Genomic DNA, 20,754 nt, shown 5'->3' with positions numbered 1-20,754 from the left:
ATATACACATAGCATATGACAATAGTTTGACAACTCCTACGTTATGTCTTCTAGGTGTTTTAAATCCGGTGTTAGCTATCTCGATTAAAATAATTTTATGAAGTACAACAATTTTAATTATTATATATAAAAATACATTATTAAAAAAAAGCATCAGCCGTAATGATCTTTGGCCAAGAATCTTGGAATCTGTCTTTTCGCTTTATTTTTCTCTTTGACCACAACTTTGTTTTTGTACAATTGTCCAACTTGTGCATAAAGTTAATAAGATGAAAAAAAGCTTAGAAATTCGATCCAATCACTTGTAATATATTGTGTTTTTTATATATCCAAATTAATTATTTGTAACAAACATTGCTTGATTCATCTACTAACGTGATAGAGGATATTCAAACTAAAATCGAAAAGGATCTACATACTCTAGATCCTAAACTCCGATAGAACTCATTAAAACCTAACAAGTATCGATTTATTAATCAAGTATACATTAAGCTTATGAGACGCACTGAAGGATGAAAACGTGCTCAATAACTAAAAATGTCAGTTGGAATTATTCAAAACAACAAGATTTTCTTGAAAAGTCTCTAATTTTTATCTATTATATGAGTGAACTCGCCTGACTAAGTGGTAGGTGCTACGAGGTGTTATGTATTGGAATCCATCCGTTAGAGCACAATTCATCATTATGCAACACCTTGTTTTAGGACATTGACTCATGAGAGCCTAAACACCTTTAGTTTTAGCCATTTTAAGGTTTGAAGAATCACCATCACCTTAAAGTTATTTTTTCAAAGTAATCTAATGATAAACTTAGCATATTTATTTTTCAAATTAACTAAATGATAAACTTAGCATGTTTAATAATAAATCTAAAACTATTTATGTACGGTAAGACCGTCACTCGTCATGGCTTATCATTAGGGCCGTCCCCAAGGATTCCTAAGAATTATGGGGCCTGGGATGAGTAAAAAAGTAGGCCCTTAAAATATGAACTCAGTAAGTCGTATATAAAAAAGTGAATAGTATGACGGTAATTGTGATAATGGTAAACAAAAGTATTGTAGCAAAATGATTAAATTTAAATACCTAAGCAAATCATGAAACTTTTCTATAGCATTTTTTGAAGCAAACCTTTTGATCAACTCAATGTTAGCTACTTAGATTGATTTAATGTTTCTTATAGATATCTAAAACTTAAAGAGGACTAAATTTTATGGATTTCACATATTCAAATTTTCAAATCTAAAACTTATGGATTTCACTCAAACCTATCCATATTATATCTAAAGGCAAATAGAAAAACACAGGTTTGAATTTTACATACCTGATTTTCTAATTAGCATATTCAAGTCATGTCAATACATAGAAGTCGTCTATCTCCTTGATTACTTCGAAGTTCAACCTTCAATCAAACCCTCAAGTCCGAAAATCACTAAATTAGTATAATAGTATTCATTATTCAATCAAACCCTCAAGTTTGATAATCAAACCCTTAACCCTTGCGCATAGGGCTGCAAATGAACCAAACAAACACAAACAAAAGACACTGTTCGTGTTCGTTTCGTTCGTTAAGAAAATAGAGTGTTCACTGACGGTTCATGAACACTTACCGAACAAAATTTTATGTCCGTGTACGTTCATTAAGGAAATAAAAATGTTCACAACACAAACAAACACAAATAAAATACACGCATGCTAAAGGTGGATGTCGGGAGGGAGCGATGCTAGACCATGAAGCCCTTATCGACGGAGGATGATCATATTTATTGATATGAATAACGAGAAGGAAAGGGAATGGTGCATAACAATGCGGGAATAAGGTTTCGTTTTTTATTTGTTAAGGTAATAATATAAATAAGAATTAAAGAATATGAAAATTTTAGATAAACTAAATAAATGCACAAAATTTTTTAATAAATAACATAAACAAACGAACATGAACGAATGTTCATAAACACATTACCGAACGTTCACGATCACAATTGAACGACTGAGACATTTGTTTGTGTTCGTTCATTTTACTAGTTGAACGAAATTTCTTGTTCATATTCATTTAACACCACTGGTTTGAACTGTTCGTTGCCGAACTTGCACATAAACGAACTAACCGCTCATCGGTTCACGAATTGTTCGCTAAACATCTGTTTCATTTGCAGCCTTGCACAATAAAAAAACATCACATAAATGCTTTCTCATTTCGACCTTCAATCCTTGCGTAATTTTGATTGTGATCTGAAGGGGTATGGTTCCAAAAACCTTGCGCAAGCGCAGAGGACCATACCATAATCACTCCAAATTCATCTTAAGCGTAGAGGACCATACCATAATCCTTGTTTAACTTGCAAAGGTTGAACAAGACCATACCATAGATCCGGTGTTTCTTCTTGATCTTAGACTCTTGTCTCTCTCTCTCTCTCTTTTAAGTTTAGCATTTTGACTTTCGATTGCCGCCTTTTGATTTGGTTTAAAATTATAATTTTAATTGGTTAATAAGTAAATGGTAAACATATCTAATTAAAAGATAGTTCAAATGCCCATGGCTTTCTAACCTAGTGACATCTTGATGGTGGGATAAGGCTTTGGGACCAATAGGTCCTTGGTTTGATTCCCACAAGGGGGGTTTTCCCATATTTATTGGGTTTCCTCCTGAATTGGTGTGTAGGCATTATGCCTAGTGGAGATGGATGTGATCGGGTGGTTCCGCTGGTGACACAATGATACTCCAATGGTCCGTCAGTAATCCAAATTTGCCGTTCAAAAAAAAAAAGATAGTTCAAATGTTTAGTGGACCTAAAATAAATAAAATCTCATTCAAAGATTTTAGACTTAAACTAAAACATTTTGTTTTTAAAATTAGTTATTGTAGGTTTTTATTTAAAAAAATATATACACACATTAAAAACAACTAAAGAATGGGTCATGGCGGGCGGTCGCCCACTTCGCCAGGCGCCTTTTTTTAAAGTCAATATAATAAAAATATATATACACATAAAAAACAACGGTCCTGGGCAGGCGGTCGCCCAACTCGCGAGACGCCTTGTTTCATATTCTAAGGTAGTGAATGATACGTGTTTGGTCTTTTGAATGTACGAGTTGAGAAAACCCTTTCATCGAACTGTCGCATTCTTTGACCGTATGAATGACTTGAAAAATGTTATTCTCGTTTCTAAGCCACATTTCGAGTCTCTATTTGACATTCGATATTCAAGCATGTTACTCAACAGTTGGAGATGGAACCTGATGGCATGAATTAAGTGGACCAAGAAGCATCCATGCAAAATATGCGTTTTCTACTACTTTTTTTTCATATCATCGGGTATCTTCAAAGCTCGAATCTCCTGGACCCCAACTTGGTCAAAAGCTAGCTATTCAGTCTAATCTATAATATGTCTTTATGTGGGTGCACCCATCACTCATATTCAAAGATGGGTATCATATAAGATTCCAACTTTAATCTCAACACTCGCCCGTGCGGCAGCAATATCAACTCATGCACATTGACTCGTCACTAACTTTTGAGGATAATTCATGTAGCATATTTCCGTCCATGCAGATCCGAACCATATAAAGGTAAGATAATATCCGACCCCAGCCAAGGGTGTTGCCTTTTAGAACTTTGGTGCTCGAAATCATAATAATTTGATCAAGCGTGTAAATACACTAGTCTTTTTCCAAAAGGGCGGTGGTGGAAAAAATATTTACCAAAATGTATGATTTGAAAAATATTAATAATTTGATTTGCGGACCACATCTACACGCATCTGTAGAAGAAGAGGTGGAAAAACCTCTACAGTCTGCAAGAAGAAAGTTGTTTGTTTTTTAACGTATGCACACTTCTAAAATAAACTGGTGGTGGTGGGTGGTGGTGGTGTTGGACGGTGATGGTGGTAGACGGTGGTGGTGGTGATGGACGGTAGACGGTGGTGGTGGTGGTGGTGGTGGTGATGGACGGTAGACAGTGGTGGTGGTGGTGATGGAAGGTAGTGGGTGGTGGTGAACTGTGGTGGTGCTGTTGATGGGCGATGGTGGTGTTTAACTCTCTGCAGACCTTAGAAGATCTTAGAAGTGGCTGGGTTAAATCTGCACCAAGAAGAGCTCGCGCAGACGTTTTTTAATGAAACATCTTCGAAAAAACAAACAGTCTGCGCTTGGCAATGTCTGCGCGTGGTCTGCGCGACGCAGACAAAAGAGCTTGCGCAGAGCTTTTCAGAAAAAATAAATAGCGCCTTACTAAAATGGGTGTTTTCTAAGTTTTTTTTCCTAGAATGATGGTGGTGGAAAGAATATTTACCAAAATAGATTTTTTAATATTTATCAAAATGGGTATTTTTCCTTATTTCTTTGTTTTTAAATAATCTATTGTAATTTGTTTTCTTTTATTTTTTTTTCAATCAACCTATTATCATGTTTGATGTTTCTATTTTTTTTTTCTTCGAACAATTTACTGTACCCTTTTTTTTTAAACCTTTTTACTTACTATATCTGGTTTTTATTTTTTTCTATTCAAATTTATTGTATTTCTTTTCTTTTACCTTTTTACTAACTTACTATAATTCTGTTATTTATATACTATTATTTTACAATATGTTAGTGCAATGTGAAGTTGTAAGTGTGGCTTTAGTTGTGGTTTATGCTATTTTTAGTTGTACCTTTTCTTTGGTTATTTGTACATTATTTATAAATTTATATATTATTAATTTGGAACATTTGTATGCATGTTTGGTTGTAAATTGTGCTTAAGTGGTTTTACCTTATTCAAATAATGGTTTCATTACCTTAACAAATTCAATATTTTTGTATGCGTGTATGGTTGTAAATTTATATATTATTAATTTGGAACATTTGTATGCATGTTTGGTTGTAAATTGTGCTTAAGTACCTTATTCAAATAATGGTTTCATTACCTTAACAAATTCAATCTGTTTGTATGCATGTATGGTTGTAAATTGTGCTTAATTGGTTGTATCCTAATCAAATAATGGTTTCATTATCTTACCATATTCAATCAGTTTGATCCATTCAAAGTTGTGTTGTTTTATTTGAAAATTATTCTTATTTATAATAATCTAATTAATTTAGCCAAAATCTTGTATAAATATATATTTTGCAACAAATTGATGCAATGGTTGTTGTAATGTATGCATTATGGTTTTTATAGTGGTAATGATATATATTATATATAGATTACGATGAACCTGTCAAATGGGAAAAAATAAATGCGGGTTCATCGTAACGCGCGAGTGCTAGATGAACTTAGTTATTTTATTTTATGTTTTACGTTTCAATTTAATTTCTTCGCATTAACACACCGCAACTTCAGTGTCGATGGTCGCTGGCAGTAGTGTGGCATTAGTGTATGCCCCACCGCAACGCGGGGGCTACTTAATACTAGTTTATTTTTATTTTTTAATGCTTTTCCTTTTATTCCCTTTTATACAGTTATGTAAGATAAATTATTTTATATTTTTAAATTTATAAAACTAGACATTGTAATGGAACTCAAAGATTCGAATACATAAACAAACGAATATAAACGGGATAAATGAACCAACTTATACGAATTCAAATGAACAAGCGTAAATGAACGTTTACGAACATGAATAAACCAACAAGACATGCACTCATGTTATTTCATTAACTAAATGAGAAAAAAAATGTTGTATGTTAATATTAAAAAAAATGTTAATAATTTCAAAATAAAATAAGCATCGAGTTGATTTATTACGTGAGTGAAATATCACGAACCAACATATCTATGAAACCGCCAACATATCTATGAAACCGAGTAAACGTTTAACACAATGACTACTAATAAAATTAAAATAACATTAGGATACAATATATATGGATATTAAATTGATAATCACACACTCGTAAATGATATATTACCTCAAAATAATTAAATTAAAATAATAGCTGAGAGGTACTTTCAATAAAAATAAATCGAGTTCGACAATCTGAAGTCGTTTTAACATGGTTTAATTATATGATAAATAAGAATAAGTTAATTTAAAAATGTCTTTAACATGGTTTAATCTTCCTATACTAATAAACAAAAATCTGCTTTCTCACCTTATTTTCCTATTTATCTCTTATCTCTTATATTAAATAATAATAATTTTAACAGAAAATTAGATAAAAGTAAATAATAATTTTAAGTAGAAAATTAGATAAGAATAAATATTTGTTTTTCAATAAATAATTTTAAACAAAAATTTAGATAAGAATAAACTTTTGTTTTTTTATATAATCATAAAATTATATCTCAAATATTATGAGTAGATATATATACTTTGGAGTTTGGTGATTTAAATTATGGTAAATTAGGAATCAAACGTTCCCATGTGGTATATACTTAATAATTGTAATGTTGTTTTTAGAGTTAATTGCTCGGATGGTCCCTGTGGTTTCATGTTTTTTCACGTTTAGTCCCCACCTTTTGAAAATAGCATGTATGCTCCCTATGGTTTGTCATTTTGTTACTCGAATAGTCCCCCAACATTTACTCTGGGGACTATCCGAGTAACAAAATGACAAACCATAGGGAGCATACCTGCTATTTCCAAACTAACTAACATCTACTCAGGGACTATCCGAGTAACAAAATGACAAACCATAGGGAGCATACATGCTATTTTCAAAAGGTGGGGACTAAACGTGAAAAAAACTTGAAACCACAGGGACCATCCGAGCAATTAACTCTTGTTTTTATTTAAAGATGTATTTTCTTATTATTTAGTATATAAATTATTTATGCAACCCGTGTAATACACGGGGTTTTGACCTAGTTATATGATAAAAAGGAATAAGTTAATTTAAAAATGTATATAATAAGTTGATTGAAGAAAAACAAATACAAAAGGGATAATAGGTTGATTAAATATATAAAAGAGAAGAATTATAATAGGTTAGTTTGAAATAAGAAATACACCCATTTTTGATAAATATTTTTTAAATCACCTATTTTGGTAAAAAACTAAAAAATATTACATCAACACCCTTTTGAAAAAAAAAAAAAAAAAACTCGTAAATACACTTCCCTTAACTTAAATCAATGTTTATTATGATTCCTCATTTGGTGTTCAGTTAAATCCCGATTACTCAGAACAACTTGATAAGACTAAAATAATCGTCAGTATCCTATTTTTATCCTCATCAAAAAGCAAGTTGATTTATCCATGCAAACACGAACCAGATCTACAACTTGGATTTATAACACATCAACAAAGTGACAAGAATTTATTCAAGTAGACTCATTGGCGGAGTTACATGCACGGTGTTGGTGTCAACCGACACCATTCTTTTTCGTATTTCATATAGAACATGTAATAGTCAAGTTACGCACGACACCTATCTTTTTTTACGACCAACACCATTAATTTTATGAAAAAAATTGACCCCATATTTTATTGGTTTGGTGTCAACCGACACCATTCTTTTTCGCATTTCATATAGAACGTATAATAGTCAAATTTCGCACGACACCAGTCGTTTTTTATGAGCGACACCAATTAATGAAAAAAATATTGACCGCATATTTTATTGGTTTTGTGAGAAAATTATCTGAAAATTTTGACCATGGTTGTTATAATTCCTAGCACCGAAAAAAAAACTGACACTATAGAAAAAGAGTTAATGACTCCGCCACAAGTTAATGCTTACAATAGAGTAAATTGCCATTTTAGTCTCCGAGTTTTGTCCAAATTTGCCATTTTAGTCCAAATAGTTTTTTTTTTTTTGCCTCTAGGTCCCTGACTTTTCCCTTTTGTTACCATTTTGATCACATACACTAACTCCATCCAAAAACTCCATCTTTAACCAGGGGTATTTTGGGGATTTTAATTTTAAATGTTTTCAATTGCCATTTTGATCCAATTCCAAAAAATAAAAAAAATTCCAACAAATCAAAAAAATTCCAAAAAATTCCAAAAAAAATAATAAAAATTATAAAAAATCATAAAAATTCTAAAAAATACAAAAAATCCATTTCGGCACGAACCGTTTCAAACCCGAACCGTTTCAAGCTGAACCGTTTCGACCCGTACCGTTTCGACCCGAACCGTTTCGAGCTGAGCCGTTTCGACGCGAACCGTTTCGACCCGTACCGTTTCGACCCGAACCGTTTCGAACCGAACCGTTTCTAGCTGAACCGTTTCGACCCGTACCGTTTCGAGCTGAACCGTTGCGACGCGAACCGTTTCGAGCTGAGCCGTTCGACGTGAACCGTTTCGAGCTGAACCGTTTCGACGCGAACCGTTTCGACCCGAGCCGTTTCGACGCGAACCGTTTCGACCCGAACCGTTTCGACGCGAAACGTTTCGACGCGAACCGTTTCGACCCGTACCGTTTTGAGCCGAACCGTTTCGAGCTGAACCGTTTCTAACCGAACCGTTTCTAGCTGAACCGTTTCGACCCGTACCGTTTCGAGCTGAACCGTTTCGAACCGTACGGTTTCGAACCGTACCGTTTCGAACTGAACCGTTTCGAGCCGAACCGTTTCGAGCCAAACCGTTTCGAACCGAACCGTTTCAAGCTGAACCGTTTCGCCCCGTACCGTTTCGAACCGAACCGTTTCTAGCTGAACCGTTTCGACCCGTACCGTTTCGAGCTGAACCGTTTCGACCCGAACCGTTTCGAGCTGAATCGTTTCGACGCGAACCGTGCCTCGAAACGGTACGGGTCGAAACGGTTCAGCTAGAAACAGTTCGCGTCGAAACGGCTCAGCTCGAAACGGTTCGGGTCGAAACGGTTCAGCTCGAAACGGTACGGGCCGAAACGGTTCGCGTCGAAACGGTTCAGCTCGAAACGGTTCGGGTCGAAACGGTTCAGCTAGAAACGGTTCGGTTCGAAACGGTTCAGCTCGAAACGGTTCGGCTCGAAATGGTACGGGTCGAAACGGTTCGCGTCGAAACGGTTCAGCTCGAAACGGTTCGGGTCGAAACGGCACGGGTCGAAACGGTTCGCGTCGAAACGGCTCAGCTCGAAACGGTTCGGGTCGAAATGGTTCGCGTCGAAACGGTTCAGCTCGAAACGGTTCGCGTCGAAACGGCTCGGCTCGAAACGGTTCGCGTCGAAACGGTTCAGCTCGAAACGGTACGGGTCGTAATGGTTCAACTAGAAACGGTTCGGTTCGAAACGGTTCCGGTCGAAACGGTACGGGTCGAAACGGTTCGCGTCGAAACGACTCAGCTCGAAACGGTTCGGGTCGAAACGGCTCAGCTCGAAACGGTACGGGTCGAAACGGTTCAGCTTGAAACGGTTCGGGTTTGAAACGGTTCGCGCCGAATCGGATTTTTTGTATTTTTTAGAATTTTTATGATTTTTTAGAATTTATATTATTTTTTAGAATTTTTTGGAATTTTTTTGATTTTTTGGAATTTTTTTGATTTTTTGGAATTGGATCAAAATGGCAATTGAAAATATTTAAAATGAAAATCCCCAAAATACCCCTGGTTAAAGATGGAGTTTTTGGATGGAGTTAGTGTATGTGATCAAAATGGCAAAAAAAGGGAAAAGTCAGGGAATCAGAGGCAAAAAAAAAAAAACTATTTGGACTAAAATGACAAATTTGGACAAAACTCAGGGACTAAAATGGCAATTTACTCCTTACAATATTTACCCAACTAGAATACACAAACTAACTGATATATAATTTGTGTGTGTCATGTACTACTACAAAAACGAAATACGTACCTCTTGATATAATCTGGTTTTCTGGATAAGAATAAAGGGTTATATTTTTCTAACTGAAAAAAAGGCTTGTATAACATCTTTGTGCGTTAGACCACGGCCACCCGTAGTGGGGTTTTTTTTGGCGTTTTCCCCCAAAAAACGTCCCATAATGCCCCTCTACCGTCCCATGGGCGTTTTTCTTGAAAAACTTTAGAGTAATAATAATTACTCTAATTATTTGTACGTTTAGTAGGTTAATTTTATTGATCATATCCTATATATATTACCTTTCGGATTGGTTTTTACATTATATTACATATTTTTACCTGCCGGTTATATTAACACACATGTAGTAGTGTAGCTATATATGTGATTGTAATAAAAAATAATTATAGATTAATGTAAGTAATTTAATCTTTTATGTTGTGTGCATGGTATCTCGCCCGAAGAGGAAGTAGCAAGTTGCAGGATGGAATAAAGTAAACCACAACAATCACAAAAACAGGAATGATGATAGGATAGGAGTAGAATTATTCAGAAAGATCTGGAAGGGGCCCATGGAGTTCTCAAGCATGTTCTGGGAATGAAGTATATGCAGTGGAGCATTCAACTCAAACAGGTCTAATCTTAAGGAATCAGTCACTTTCAGACCACCTTGTAACCCTTGACTATGTTTTCTTTAGTGCTTGTCTCAGACTGGGATAAAAGATGAGAATGTAGCTATACAGTTTCAACTGGTTTCATAAAAAAAAAATATTCTTTCTCGGTTATAAATACCTTGGACATACTCTCATTTCCTACTCAACATTTCTTCTTCTTCTAAAACTACAAGAAAAATACCTCAAGATTATTGACATCAAAGTTGATAGCATAATGGATCCTTCAGAGACTCTAAGGTAACAAACATATATCGACTAACATGAAACGTTTATCTCCTTTATGTTTTGATTGGCGTGTTTAGAGAACGTTATCAGTTAATTATGAGTAAAATAAGCTATGCATATACCTGCAAGATTTTAGTAGCATGCATGCATATCTTAATCAGCTACATGTTGTCCAACATGATATAGGATATATTATTCATTTACATATACCAACTTCTTCCATAAATGTTAACTAATACGTATAACATACAACCATAAACATGTATATAATCTCATGACACTTTCTTTTGACCAGGAATAAGTGTGCATCCTGCTATAGGCAATTCAACAGAAAGGAGCACCTAGTGGAACACATGAGGACCTCATACCACTCGGTTCATGAGCCCATTTGTGGAATTTGTGGAAAACGCTCTCGATCATTTGAATCTCTTCGAGAACATCTTATAGGTACTGGCTACATGATATAGATTTGTTAAGAGTGATTGCACACCATGAATTTTCACTCACAAATGATCATATCATGTGTTATAACATGATTTTCTTAGCATCAAGAACATGGCTTACACATACCACTTACTTTTTTTTCACAGGACCCTTACCAAAGGCAGAATGTGAAAGGGTGTTTCGCGAGCGTGGTTGTGACTTATGCTTAAACATCTTTGGCAGTCGCAATGCTCTCAGGGTTCACCGAGATACATGCCAACTATCATATGGATATAATGTAATAAATCATCGACCTTGATTGAAAATGCATTTATTTTCTCTGTGTGCTAATCAGGAAATTAAATCCGCTCCACGCTTATCAATTATTTCAGGCTGTACTATACCGATTTGCTAACTTAGGCATCCAAGATGACCTAAGAATCGATAACGGGAAATCAAGAGCTGTTGCACTTGCTTGCAAGATGGTTGGTGGTGGTAGTGATGGTTCTTTGGATCTTTGTGCAAAAATTTGCATCATTGATGAATATGAGAATATATTATTCCGGTCCTATGTCAAACCATACCTTCCTGTTACACACTACAGGTATTTTATTCTGCCTTCTTGTACTATATATGTATCTGTGAGTGTGTGTTACTCTATTATGTAAGTATTACACAATAAATTTTGAATTTACATAGGTATGAGACAACTGGCATTCGGCCCGAATACCTCAGGGATGCAATGCCACTTAGACAAGTTCAAAGAAAGATTCAAGATTTCTTGTGCAATGGAGAACCCATGTGGAAGATCCGCCCAAGAGGTGGGAAAGCAAGGATTCTTGTAGGTCATGGTTTGGATCATGATCTTAAATGCATGGAGTTGGAGTACCCTGCAATTAAATTAAGGCAAGCAAGCTAGCATCTTCTTGTAGACTATCACATGATATAAATATGTATGACCATTTATCATGATATATTCTTGATGTTTATAAAGATTTGGTTTTTGTAACATATAGAGATACAGCAAACTATCCACCCTTAATGAAGACTAGCAAGCTCAGCAACTCACTTAAGTATCTTACAAAAGCATACCTCGGGTAATCTTTGGTAGACCTTGATCATGTTTATATAGAATTAGTGACTAAAAAGAGCCATAATTTGAAATAATGGATGGACTTTTGATTACACAGGTATGATATTCAAGTTGGGATACAAGATCCTTATGAAGATTGCGTTGCAACGATGAGGCTTTACAGGAGGATGAGATCACAGGCTCATAGAAATGAGAACTATCCGCTTGCTTCGGACCCACAAAATAAGAATAACTTTGCTTCATGGAGACAAAGTGAGCTTGAGAGGATGACTCCTGAGGAACTGTTGGCAATCTCAAGGTCCGATTTCTATTGTTGGTGCCTAGACGGCAAAGACTATGTTTAAACTAACGGAACCTACCATTGAAATCCAGATTGTTTTAGCTAATTATATATCTATGAGATTATTAGAGGAATAAAACATGGGAATTTGTCCATGGTCAATTAATTCTATCTATAGATTTAAAGATCTATTTGCATAATGTATATGATCCAGGCATGTGCCTATATATATGAATTGTTGAAGCATTTGATTATATATATGTTTTATGATGAGAATAGTAGTATATCTTGGATTTTGATTAAACATGAATGAATGTGTGTTATAAAGCAATAGCTAATCCTATATTAATTTCATGCTTATAACAAGAAAATCTAATCTATGAAACTTAATGAAATTTTACAATACAATATTTAACCATACCTGGAAATCCAAAATGTAGAATCCACAGACCAAAAATCAATTAGTTAACAAAAACAAAGCCAATATAATAATAATAATAATAATAATAATAATAATAATAATAATAATAATAATAATAATAATAATAATAACAATAATAATAATACATTTTGTAACTGGAACCATACTATACTACAACAATGTTTAATTGGTTACGTAGACGTAGCCTATATTGATCTTTCTACACGATTCAAGTACTTACACACCAACCGATCCTTAACTAAACTAACTAGGGTGTATTGGGCATGATCGGGCGGCGTACTATAAGAAAATCAATCACACCAAAACGAAAAAATATCACATGCATATAACCGTGTAAATATTCATGTGTAAATTCAACAAATAACTAAGCCATAGTCCTGATTGTGACCACTGGGAAAATAACTAGCAAATCATAAAAACAAAAGAAAGAATTAATTCCATAGTTGGCTGATGTGAATTTGTGAATAACCCTATAAGTTTTGGTGGGCTGTATGTAGATTTCAGTGTGAACACCATTTTCTATTGGGCCCTGCCCAGTTAGTTCTTACAACGTAAAAATCCAATTAAGTTTCAAGTTTCTATTGGGCCCATTCATCCAACCAAATTAATTTATCCTTGTAAGCCCAAAGCAAAGAATACCACCTTTTTTTTTTGTCGCAAGTATTCACCATATGTTAACCATCGATCTTTAACATTTGTTCTTTCTCTTCATAAAATTTTAATTGTTTCATCTAAATTTTAGCAAACAATATTATTAACTATCAACTTTAAGTTAATAATAATAATAATAATAATATATGTAAAGATATTTGAAAATTCAATCTTCAACTCTTCAAGTCTCTTCAAGTATAGTTTAGTAACAACGCTTTAGCTCGTTTTCTCCATAATCTAACAAATAGAAATCAAAGTAATATATATTGTAAACATATTGGTGCATTTATCGAGTAATTAGTAGGGTATAAGATTAATATAAAATGCACCGATCAGGTTCGTGGATAGTCATGACGTTTCAAATGGATGCGAACAAGACCATCACAAAGGTTCGTTGGTAACTGCCATTCCATTTGAGCCATTGATGACCCTTGAGAACATCAATGTGACACATCATTTGAACTGAACCATTGCATAATTCCCCATATATAACGGGAGTTGTGAGCCTATAAACAGAGCTAAGCACCCTTAAAATTAGGCCTGTAAACGAACAGAACGTTCATGAACTTGTTCGGCGGGAAGTTCGTTTATGTTCGTTTATTTAATAAATGAACGAACACGAACATAAAAGTTTGTTCGTTTAATTAAATGAACGAACATGAACACACCTTGTGTTCGTTCATTTATGTTCATGAACATTCGTTCATTTATGTTCGTGAACGTTCGCTTATTTACGTTTGTTTATGTTCATTTAATTTTTAGTAAATACATAAATAGTTATATTTATATAAATATTAGGTTTTCTAACTACTTATATAAATATAATTCATTAGTATATCTATGAACCCTAATTTAGATGTGTTTTTGGATGAACTGCAATATGTTAGACTTGTTGTTCAATCATGCTAATTTATGTTTGTTTCTGTTTATTCAAATACATTCACTTAAATTTTTTTGTTTATGTTCGTTTGTGTTCGTTAATGTTCGTGAACTGTTCGTTTAAGCTTTAAACGAACGGACATAAACGAACACGAACATGCTCAATTTCTTAATGAACGAACACGAACAAAAAAATGTGTTCGATTATATGTTCCTGTTCGTGTTCATGTTCGGTTAAAGTTAAATGAACGAACACGAACATGCCCGTGTTCGTGTTCGTTCGGTTCGTTTACAGACATACTTAAAATACAGGATTAAAAGGAGCTAAGCACCCTTAAGTGCAAGTGACATGCTCGTAACCATGTATGATGAATATAGTGTGCCGTTTTGATTGTGCACTTTGATGGTTTGGTAGGTAATCATGCCCATATGACCTGCAAAGCACAAATGACACACTGCTTGGTGTGTCATCTAATAATCATTCGGAACGACCCTTTGATGATGACTAAATAAAGTCTCAAATGACAAATATGCTATCTACGACCCTTGAAACCTCTCACATTTTCCAAATACATACACATTCATTATCAAAAACCAGAATAGCTGCAACCTTAGCTCTTAACTATATCAGAATGGGTGATCGACATACCCTGACAAGGTGATTGACATACCCTGACAGTAGGGGTGCAAACAAGCCGAGCCCAAGCTTCAACTCTTTTAATTCAAAAGAGCTTGAGCTCGAGTTTGGCTTGCCTCAAGCTCTACGTCTAAAGCGAAACAAATTAGCATGTCATCCTGCTTGGAATAAGGAGAAGCATATTATCTATATTTGATTAAAATGAAATAAAAACGTCGGTGGTTGAAACTTGAAAGCGTTACCTGAACATTTGAGAAAACAGTTGGTTGGATATAATATCCATTAGAGCCAAATCTTTGGCCTCCGGTTTCTAGAGTAGCACCACCGTCAACCCCAGATCTTATATACTTCAAGATCTTATCAAATTGTTCAGAATCAACCTGCAGTGTAAACAACAATCACAAAAAATATTAAATTTGTATATCTTTTTTTTGTTATTGGGTAATTAATTAATTATTAAAATGCAATACCTGAGGACCTTGTTCAACACTCTTTCTAAAGGGATCGCCAACCACACGTTTTAATGTGCGGGCCTTTGCTTTCTCTACAAACTCATCGTAGACACGTTCATGTACAAATGTACGTGATCCGGCACAACAACTGTCACACCCCAACCGATGGCAGAATCATCGGGGCATGGCACTGAGCTAAACAGATTGTCCAGAAGTTTCCATAACAATTATCATCACTATTTAGTTTAAATAACACGTCCTATACCGTGTCCCAAATAACAAACAAATTATTACAGATAACAACCAGTCAAATACTCTGTTCCGACAACTCAGATTTAAATAAAACAAATAAATATTGTTCAAATGCTCCTAAAGACCCAGCCTGGCAAGATCTACAGACAACTATGCTCTAGTTGCTTTTTCCTGACAGACAACTATTTGTTGGGGGCCTCTAGAGCTTTATTCTAGCCTCGCTTTCCTAGCAAGCAAACATCTTAAACACCTGTCACATACGTTAAAATAAAGTCAATACATATAATGTAAAGGTGAGCATACAAGTTTGATAGTAGCATATAGAGTTCAAATAGTTTACGAATAACCAGCACATACACAGAGGAAAACAAAGCATGTTAATTATCGACATGGACCTATCGATACCAGTGACTACGGGTTGACTGTCCGAGACAGTTCGCAATACATGATTACCACCGTAATCCATGCAAGTAATTATCCTTAACAACCCCCGTGTGAACGGGTGCTGAGTCCAAACTATAGTACTACGTCGTTAAGGCAGGTAGACAGCATTCCACGTGTAAACACAATCAACAAGCATTCATTTAGTCACGTAATACATGCACATTGGTTAGCGTTCAAATAACTTGAGTAGTGTGATCGAGTGTGTTTTGATATAAGTAACGTATGTAACACCCAAAAGTGCTAAAAGCAAAAAGGGATCGAGTGTACTCACAACGATTGATAGATGAATTGAAGGGAGCGCTTGAGAGTAGGGTTAGCCTGAACAGTTCGATAGCATAACGATGAATACACGTAAAATGGAAACAAGTGTAAGTGGGTCGAACAGCCTGGTCGGTCGAACAGCAGGTTCGATCGAACGGGTTGTTCGTTCGGTTGGAAGATCCGTTCGGACAGTCTGTTCGATCGGCCGGTAGGCTCGATCGGCTGGACTGTTCGAGTGGATTGTTTCTTCCTTGAGTAGGATGTGTTTGTGTATGATGGTTTGACCTTTTGAAATTTTCGTTGTAGTATTTGAGAACACTGAAGTGTTCTTACCTTTCAGGTCGATCGATCGAACGGTCTGTTCGATCGGCCGGCTTAACCGATCGGTTAGGAACTTCAGTAGTAGCCCTCAGCAGGATGTCAATCGATCGGACAGCATACTCGATCGAACAGCATGCTCGATCGAGTGGCATTCCAATACGTCAAACGAATTGAAAATCGATTAAGTGTTGAAGCATAGTATCTCATGATCCGATGAGTAATGTTATCAAACGGCTCGTTCGATCGAACATCACCTCGTTCAATACTATACTTCATGAAATTTTCAAAGTGTGGGGCCACTTGCTAGCCGATCGGCTGGCCTAGTCGATCGGCTGATATGTCCGATCGGTTGGGCTGTTCGTTCGGACAGCCTAACCTTTCGGTTAGCATCCTGACCTGGTCGGCCTGTTCGTCTAACACTTGGCTGTTTTGGTTATTTGACGTTATTTCGAGGTAGTTTGACAACAAGCTAAACCATGGAACTTTCGTTCCTACTTGTTTCCTCTGCTCGGACAGGAATCACCCAAGTCCGGTCGATAAACTGTTTGGAACGGTAGTTCGATGTTTAACCCGAAGTCGGTGAACCTCATAGATAGAATCCGAATCTTGAACCACTCATCCACTAGAATGATTGGTGAGTTGACTCAAGCTCCGTTTCTACCGGTTCGAAGGCATTGAGTGTAAAAGAGTTGAAAGAAAGTTGAAATTCCTTCTTTCAATCCTTTACATCATGTAAATGTTTAGATTTGTGATAGATCTTAGCTTGTTTATGTGGAAATCGGTTAGATCCGAGCTATTCATGGTGGATTGAGGCCAAAACATGATGTTCTTGAAGAACACCATGATGACATCAGACTAGAATGCTTAGATCTTGATGATTTCACGGTTAGAAATCAATATTTGAAAGATAGAAAGGTGTATGAGCATGTTTTGATCAAGAAAGTACAAGATTTAGGATGAAAACTTACCGAAATTGGAAGAAATCTGAGAAAAGGAGGGGAGCACGAGCTGGTCGGTCAGAGAGTTTCCAAAAGTGGAAAGAATGACAATGACAGCCCTATTTATAGGCTCCAAAAGAGGAAAGGGCTGGCCGATCGGCCATGCATCCCGATCAGACAGCCTGCTCGATCGGACAGTCCGTCCGATCGGCTGGGCTGTTCGATCGGCTGACAGCCTGATCGATCAACAGCCTGGTTCGAGTGTTCGGTGCGACGATTTTCGATATTTCGATTGAAGACGATACGAGTACGGTAGAGTTTCCTATTCAAATTACTTTCAGTCCCAACTACTATATCTAACATACAATCATCTATATTTCACCCTATCCTTACATTACCATTCGTCGTAATTCGATTTCGATTGCATTCGATTTTGAGTTTCGAGTTTCGATTTGAGTTTCGATTGGTTCGATTGATCATCACACAAAACATAAAGTAAACACGCACAGGTAACACATAAGGCACACACACACGTATAATAACAACCAAAGTTCGCGTAATTCGAGATTCGAGTTCGATGATGGTTAGATCAGTTTGATTACTGATTCCTACTATTCACAGTCGTAAATCAGTTCGCGTCGATTAAACATTAGATTACTTCGATTCATTCTGATTAACAACACTTACTTCACATGATACAAATAAAAATAGACTAATTATAGTCAAAGAAGTCAAAGTTGACTTGGACTTTGACATTCGAAAACACGAGGTGTTACAGCCTCCCCTTGTTTAGGGAATTTCGTCCCGAAATTAGGCCGAATGCTGCACAGCACTGTGAATTACCAATTTGACGCTACAGATCTTCATTTGAACAACTGCGGGTACTTGGCCTTCATGTCGCTTTCCCAAGTGAACTCCGCGCCTCGTTTGCCTTCCCATCGGACTTTCACGATAGGGATGCGCGAGCGCCTGAGTTTTTTGGTTTGGCGATCCATGATTTCAACAGGCTTTTCCACGAAGTGTAGAGTTTCCTTTACTTGAAGGTCGTTGAGCGGTACAATCAGATCATGATCAGCTAGACATTTTCGGAGGTTCGACACATGGAAAATTGGGTGGACATTACTAAGTTCCTCCGGTAGTTCGAGTATGTAGGCGACTTTTCCGATCCTTTCTAGAATCTTAAAAGGTCCAACATATCGAGGCGCTAGTTTCCCTTTCTTGCCGAATCTGACCACACCCTTCCAAGGTGATACCTTTAGGAGTACGTAGTCGCCAACGTCAAATTCAAGGGGCTTGCGTCTTCTATCGGCGTAACTTTTCTGTCTATCCCTGGCTTTCGATAAGTTGTCTCGAATCTGGAGGATTTTGTCAGTCGTTTCTTGCAATAACTCGGGACCGGTTAATTGCGAATGACCGATCTCGTGCCACACAATAGGCGAACGACATCTTCTTCCATATAAAGCCTCGAATGGTGCCATTTGTATGCTGGCATGATAGCTGTTGTTGTACGAGAATTCGACTAACGACAGGTATTTGTTCCAACTACCACCGAAGTCTATAACACACGCGCAGAACATGTCTTCAAGAGTACGGATCGTTCTTTCAGTCTGTCCGTCAGTTTGAGGATGGAATGCAGTACTCAGGTTAAGCGACGTACCAAGGGCCGCTTGAAACGTTTCCTACAATCGCGAAGTAAACCGAGCATCACGGTCTGAAATGATATCACGAGGCGTACCATGATTACAAATGATCTCGTCGGTGTAGATTCGGGCTAGTCGTTCTACCTTGTAGTCTTCCCGTATTGGCAAAAAGTTGGCTGATTTGGTCAGACGATCAACTATAACTGAAATGCTGTCGTGACCTGATGGCGTGGGCGGAAGTTTGGTTATGAAATTCATAGCTATACTCTCCCACTTCCATATAGGGATTGGAGGTTGTTCGAGTAAGCCAGAAAGTCGCTGATGTTCAGCCTTGACTCTCGCACAACTCAGGCAACTTCCAACATAGAGGGCGATATCCCGTTTCATACCCGGCCACTAGTACTTGTAACGAAGATCCTGGTACATTTTATCGGTACCGGGATGAATAGAATACAGGGATTTGTGGGCTTCGTTCATTATAATCTTTCGCAAATCGATCCGCTTAGGGATCCAAATTCGGTCCAGATTCTCTTTCCCATCTGCCTTGCTTACCAGTTGAGCTCCATCGTGATAGATTCTCTCCTTCTTTAAAGTGCGTTCATTAAAAGAAGCATGTTGGGCTTTGTGGATGAGAGCTTCGAGGTTGTGCTGGGCTTGGGTATTGCGAATACTGAGCAAATAACTCCGTCTACTGAGTGCATCGGCTACAATGATGTGCGTTAGGTGTGATATAATTTAGATGTATATTTAAGCCCGTTTTACACTTTTAGCCAAGTTTTAAATTTATAAAACACGATATTTACTAACACTAAACACACATATGGGCAAGTGCACCCATCGTGGACGTAGTATAGTGTTGGTAAGATACCGAGGTCGTCCAAGGACACAAGAGCTTTTAGTACCGGTTTATCCTCAACGTCTAATCAAATTAAAAAGAAGTTATAAAAGATTTTTAAACTAAGAAAATAAAAACTAACTAAATGCTGAAAATTAAAATAAAATAAAAACAGATAGACAAGATGAATCACTTGGATCCGACTCGTGTATTAGTATAACCTTTGATTATTTTCGCACTTTTGCACTTGTTTAAGAGATTATCTTAGTTATTGTAGTAGGCCCCTCTTTTGAAGGCGACGTTACCCTCAACCTAGTAGTTTGAGTCAGCAAGGATACAATCCTAAAGGGTTGGATTATTGGAAGATAATGAATTAACTTATTAATGCAAATTATGGTAGGCCCCGCTTTTGGCGGTGACGTTACCCTCGGCTAAGTAGTCTGAGTCAGCAGGGATACAGTCCTAAATAGCCGGGTTATAGTATTAATAGTAGTTAACTTATGAGGGGGTCAAAGAGTTTGGATCCCCGCCATCCAATACCTATGGGCATTGAAGGAGATCCTACTAAATTTGACCCAGGTCCCTTGCAGGACCTCTAAACGTTGAACAAAGGCAAGACCCTTACCAAACCGTTCCCTTAACCCCCGACC

At 36.6% G+C, this 20,754-nt stretch overlaps 1 protein-coding gene and 1 long non-coding RNA gene across 2 annotated transcripts; one reads left to right on the top strand and one right to left on the bottom strand.

Annotated features, from left to right (window-relative positions):
- The first annotated feature begins 10,303 nt into the window (after positions 1-10,303).
- Positions 10,304-12,579, top strand: LOC110907496 (RNA exonuclease 4). The gene is made up of 7 exons (XM_022152472.2): positions 10,304-10,568; positions 10,852-11,003; positions 11,147-11,277; positions 11,372-11,583; positions 11,679-11,885; positions 11,996-12,076; positions 12,170-12,579. The coding sequence occupies exons 1-7, from the start codon at positions 10,546-10,548 to the stop codon at positions 12,414-12,416; spliced, it is 1,053 nt and encodes a 350-aa protein (XP_022008164.2). The 5' UTR covers positions 10,304-10,545; the 3' UTR covers positions 12,417-12,579.
- Positions 12,580-15,104: 2,525 nt separating this feature from the next.
- Positions 15,105-15,553, bottom strand: LOC110904046. Its single transcript, XR_002572319.2, has 3 exons — positions 15,432-15,553; positions 15,204-15,341; positions 15,105-15,119 (listed from the first exon to the last, which is right to left on the bottom strand). It is a non-coding gene; the product is annotated as an uncharacterized LOC110904046 (long non-coding RNA).
- Positions 15,554-20,754: the final 5,201 nt, after the last annotated feature.

Source organism: Helianthus annuus, chromosome 14, assembly GCF_002127325.2.
Source record: "Helianthus annuus cultivar XRQ/B chromosome 14, HanXRQr2.0-SUNRISE, whole genome shotgun sequence".
Lineage (NCBI taxonomy): Eukaryota > Viridiplantae > Streptophyta > Magnoliopsida > Asterales > Asteraceae > Helianthus > Helianthus annuus.
The sequence above is the reverse complement of the archived record's forward strand: the minus strand, read 5'-3'. Positions and strand labels throughout refer to the sequence as shown.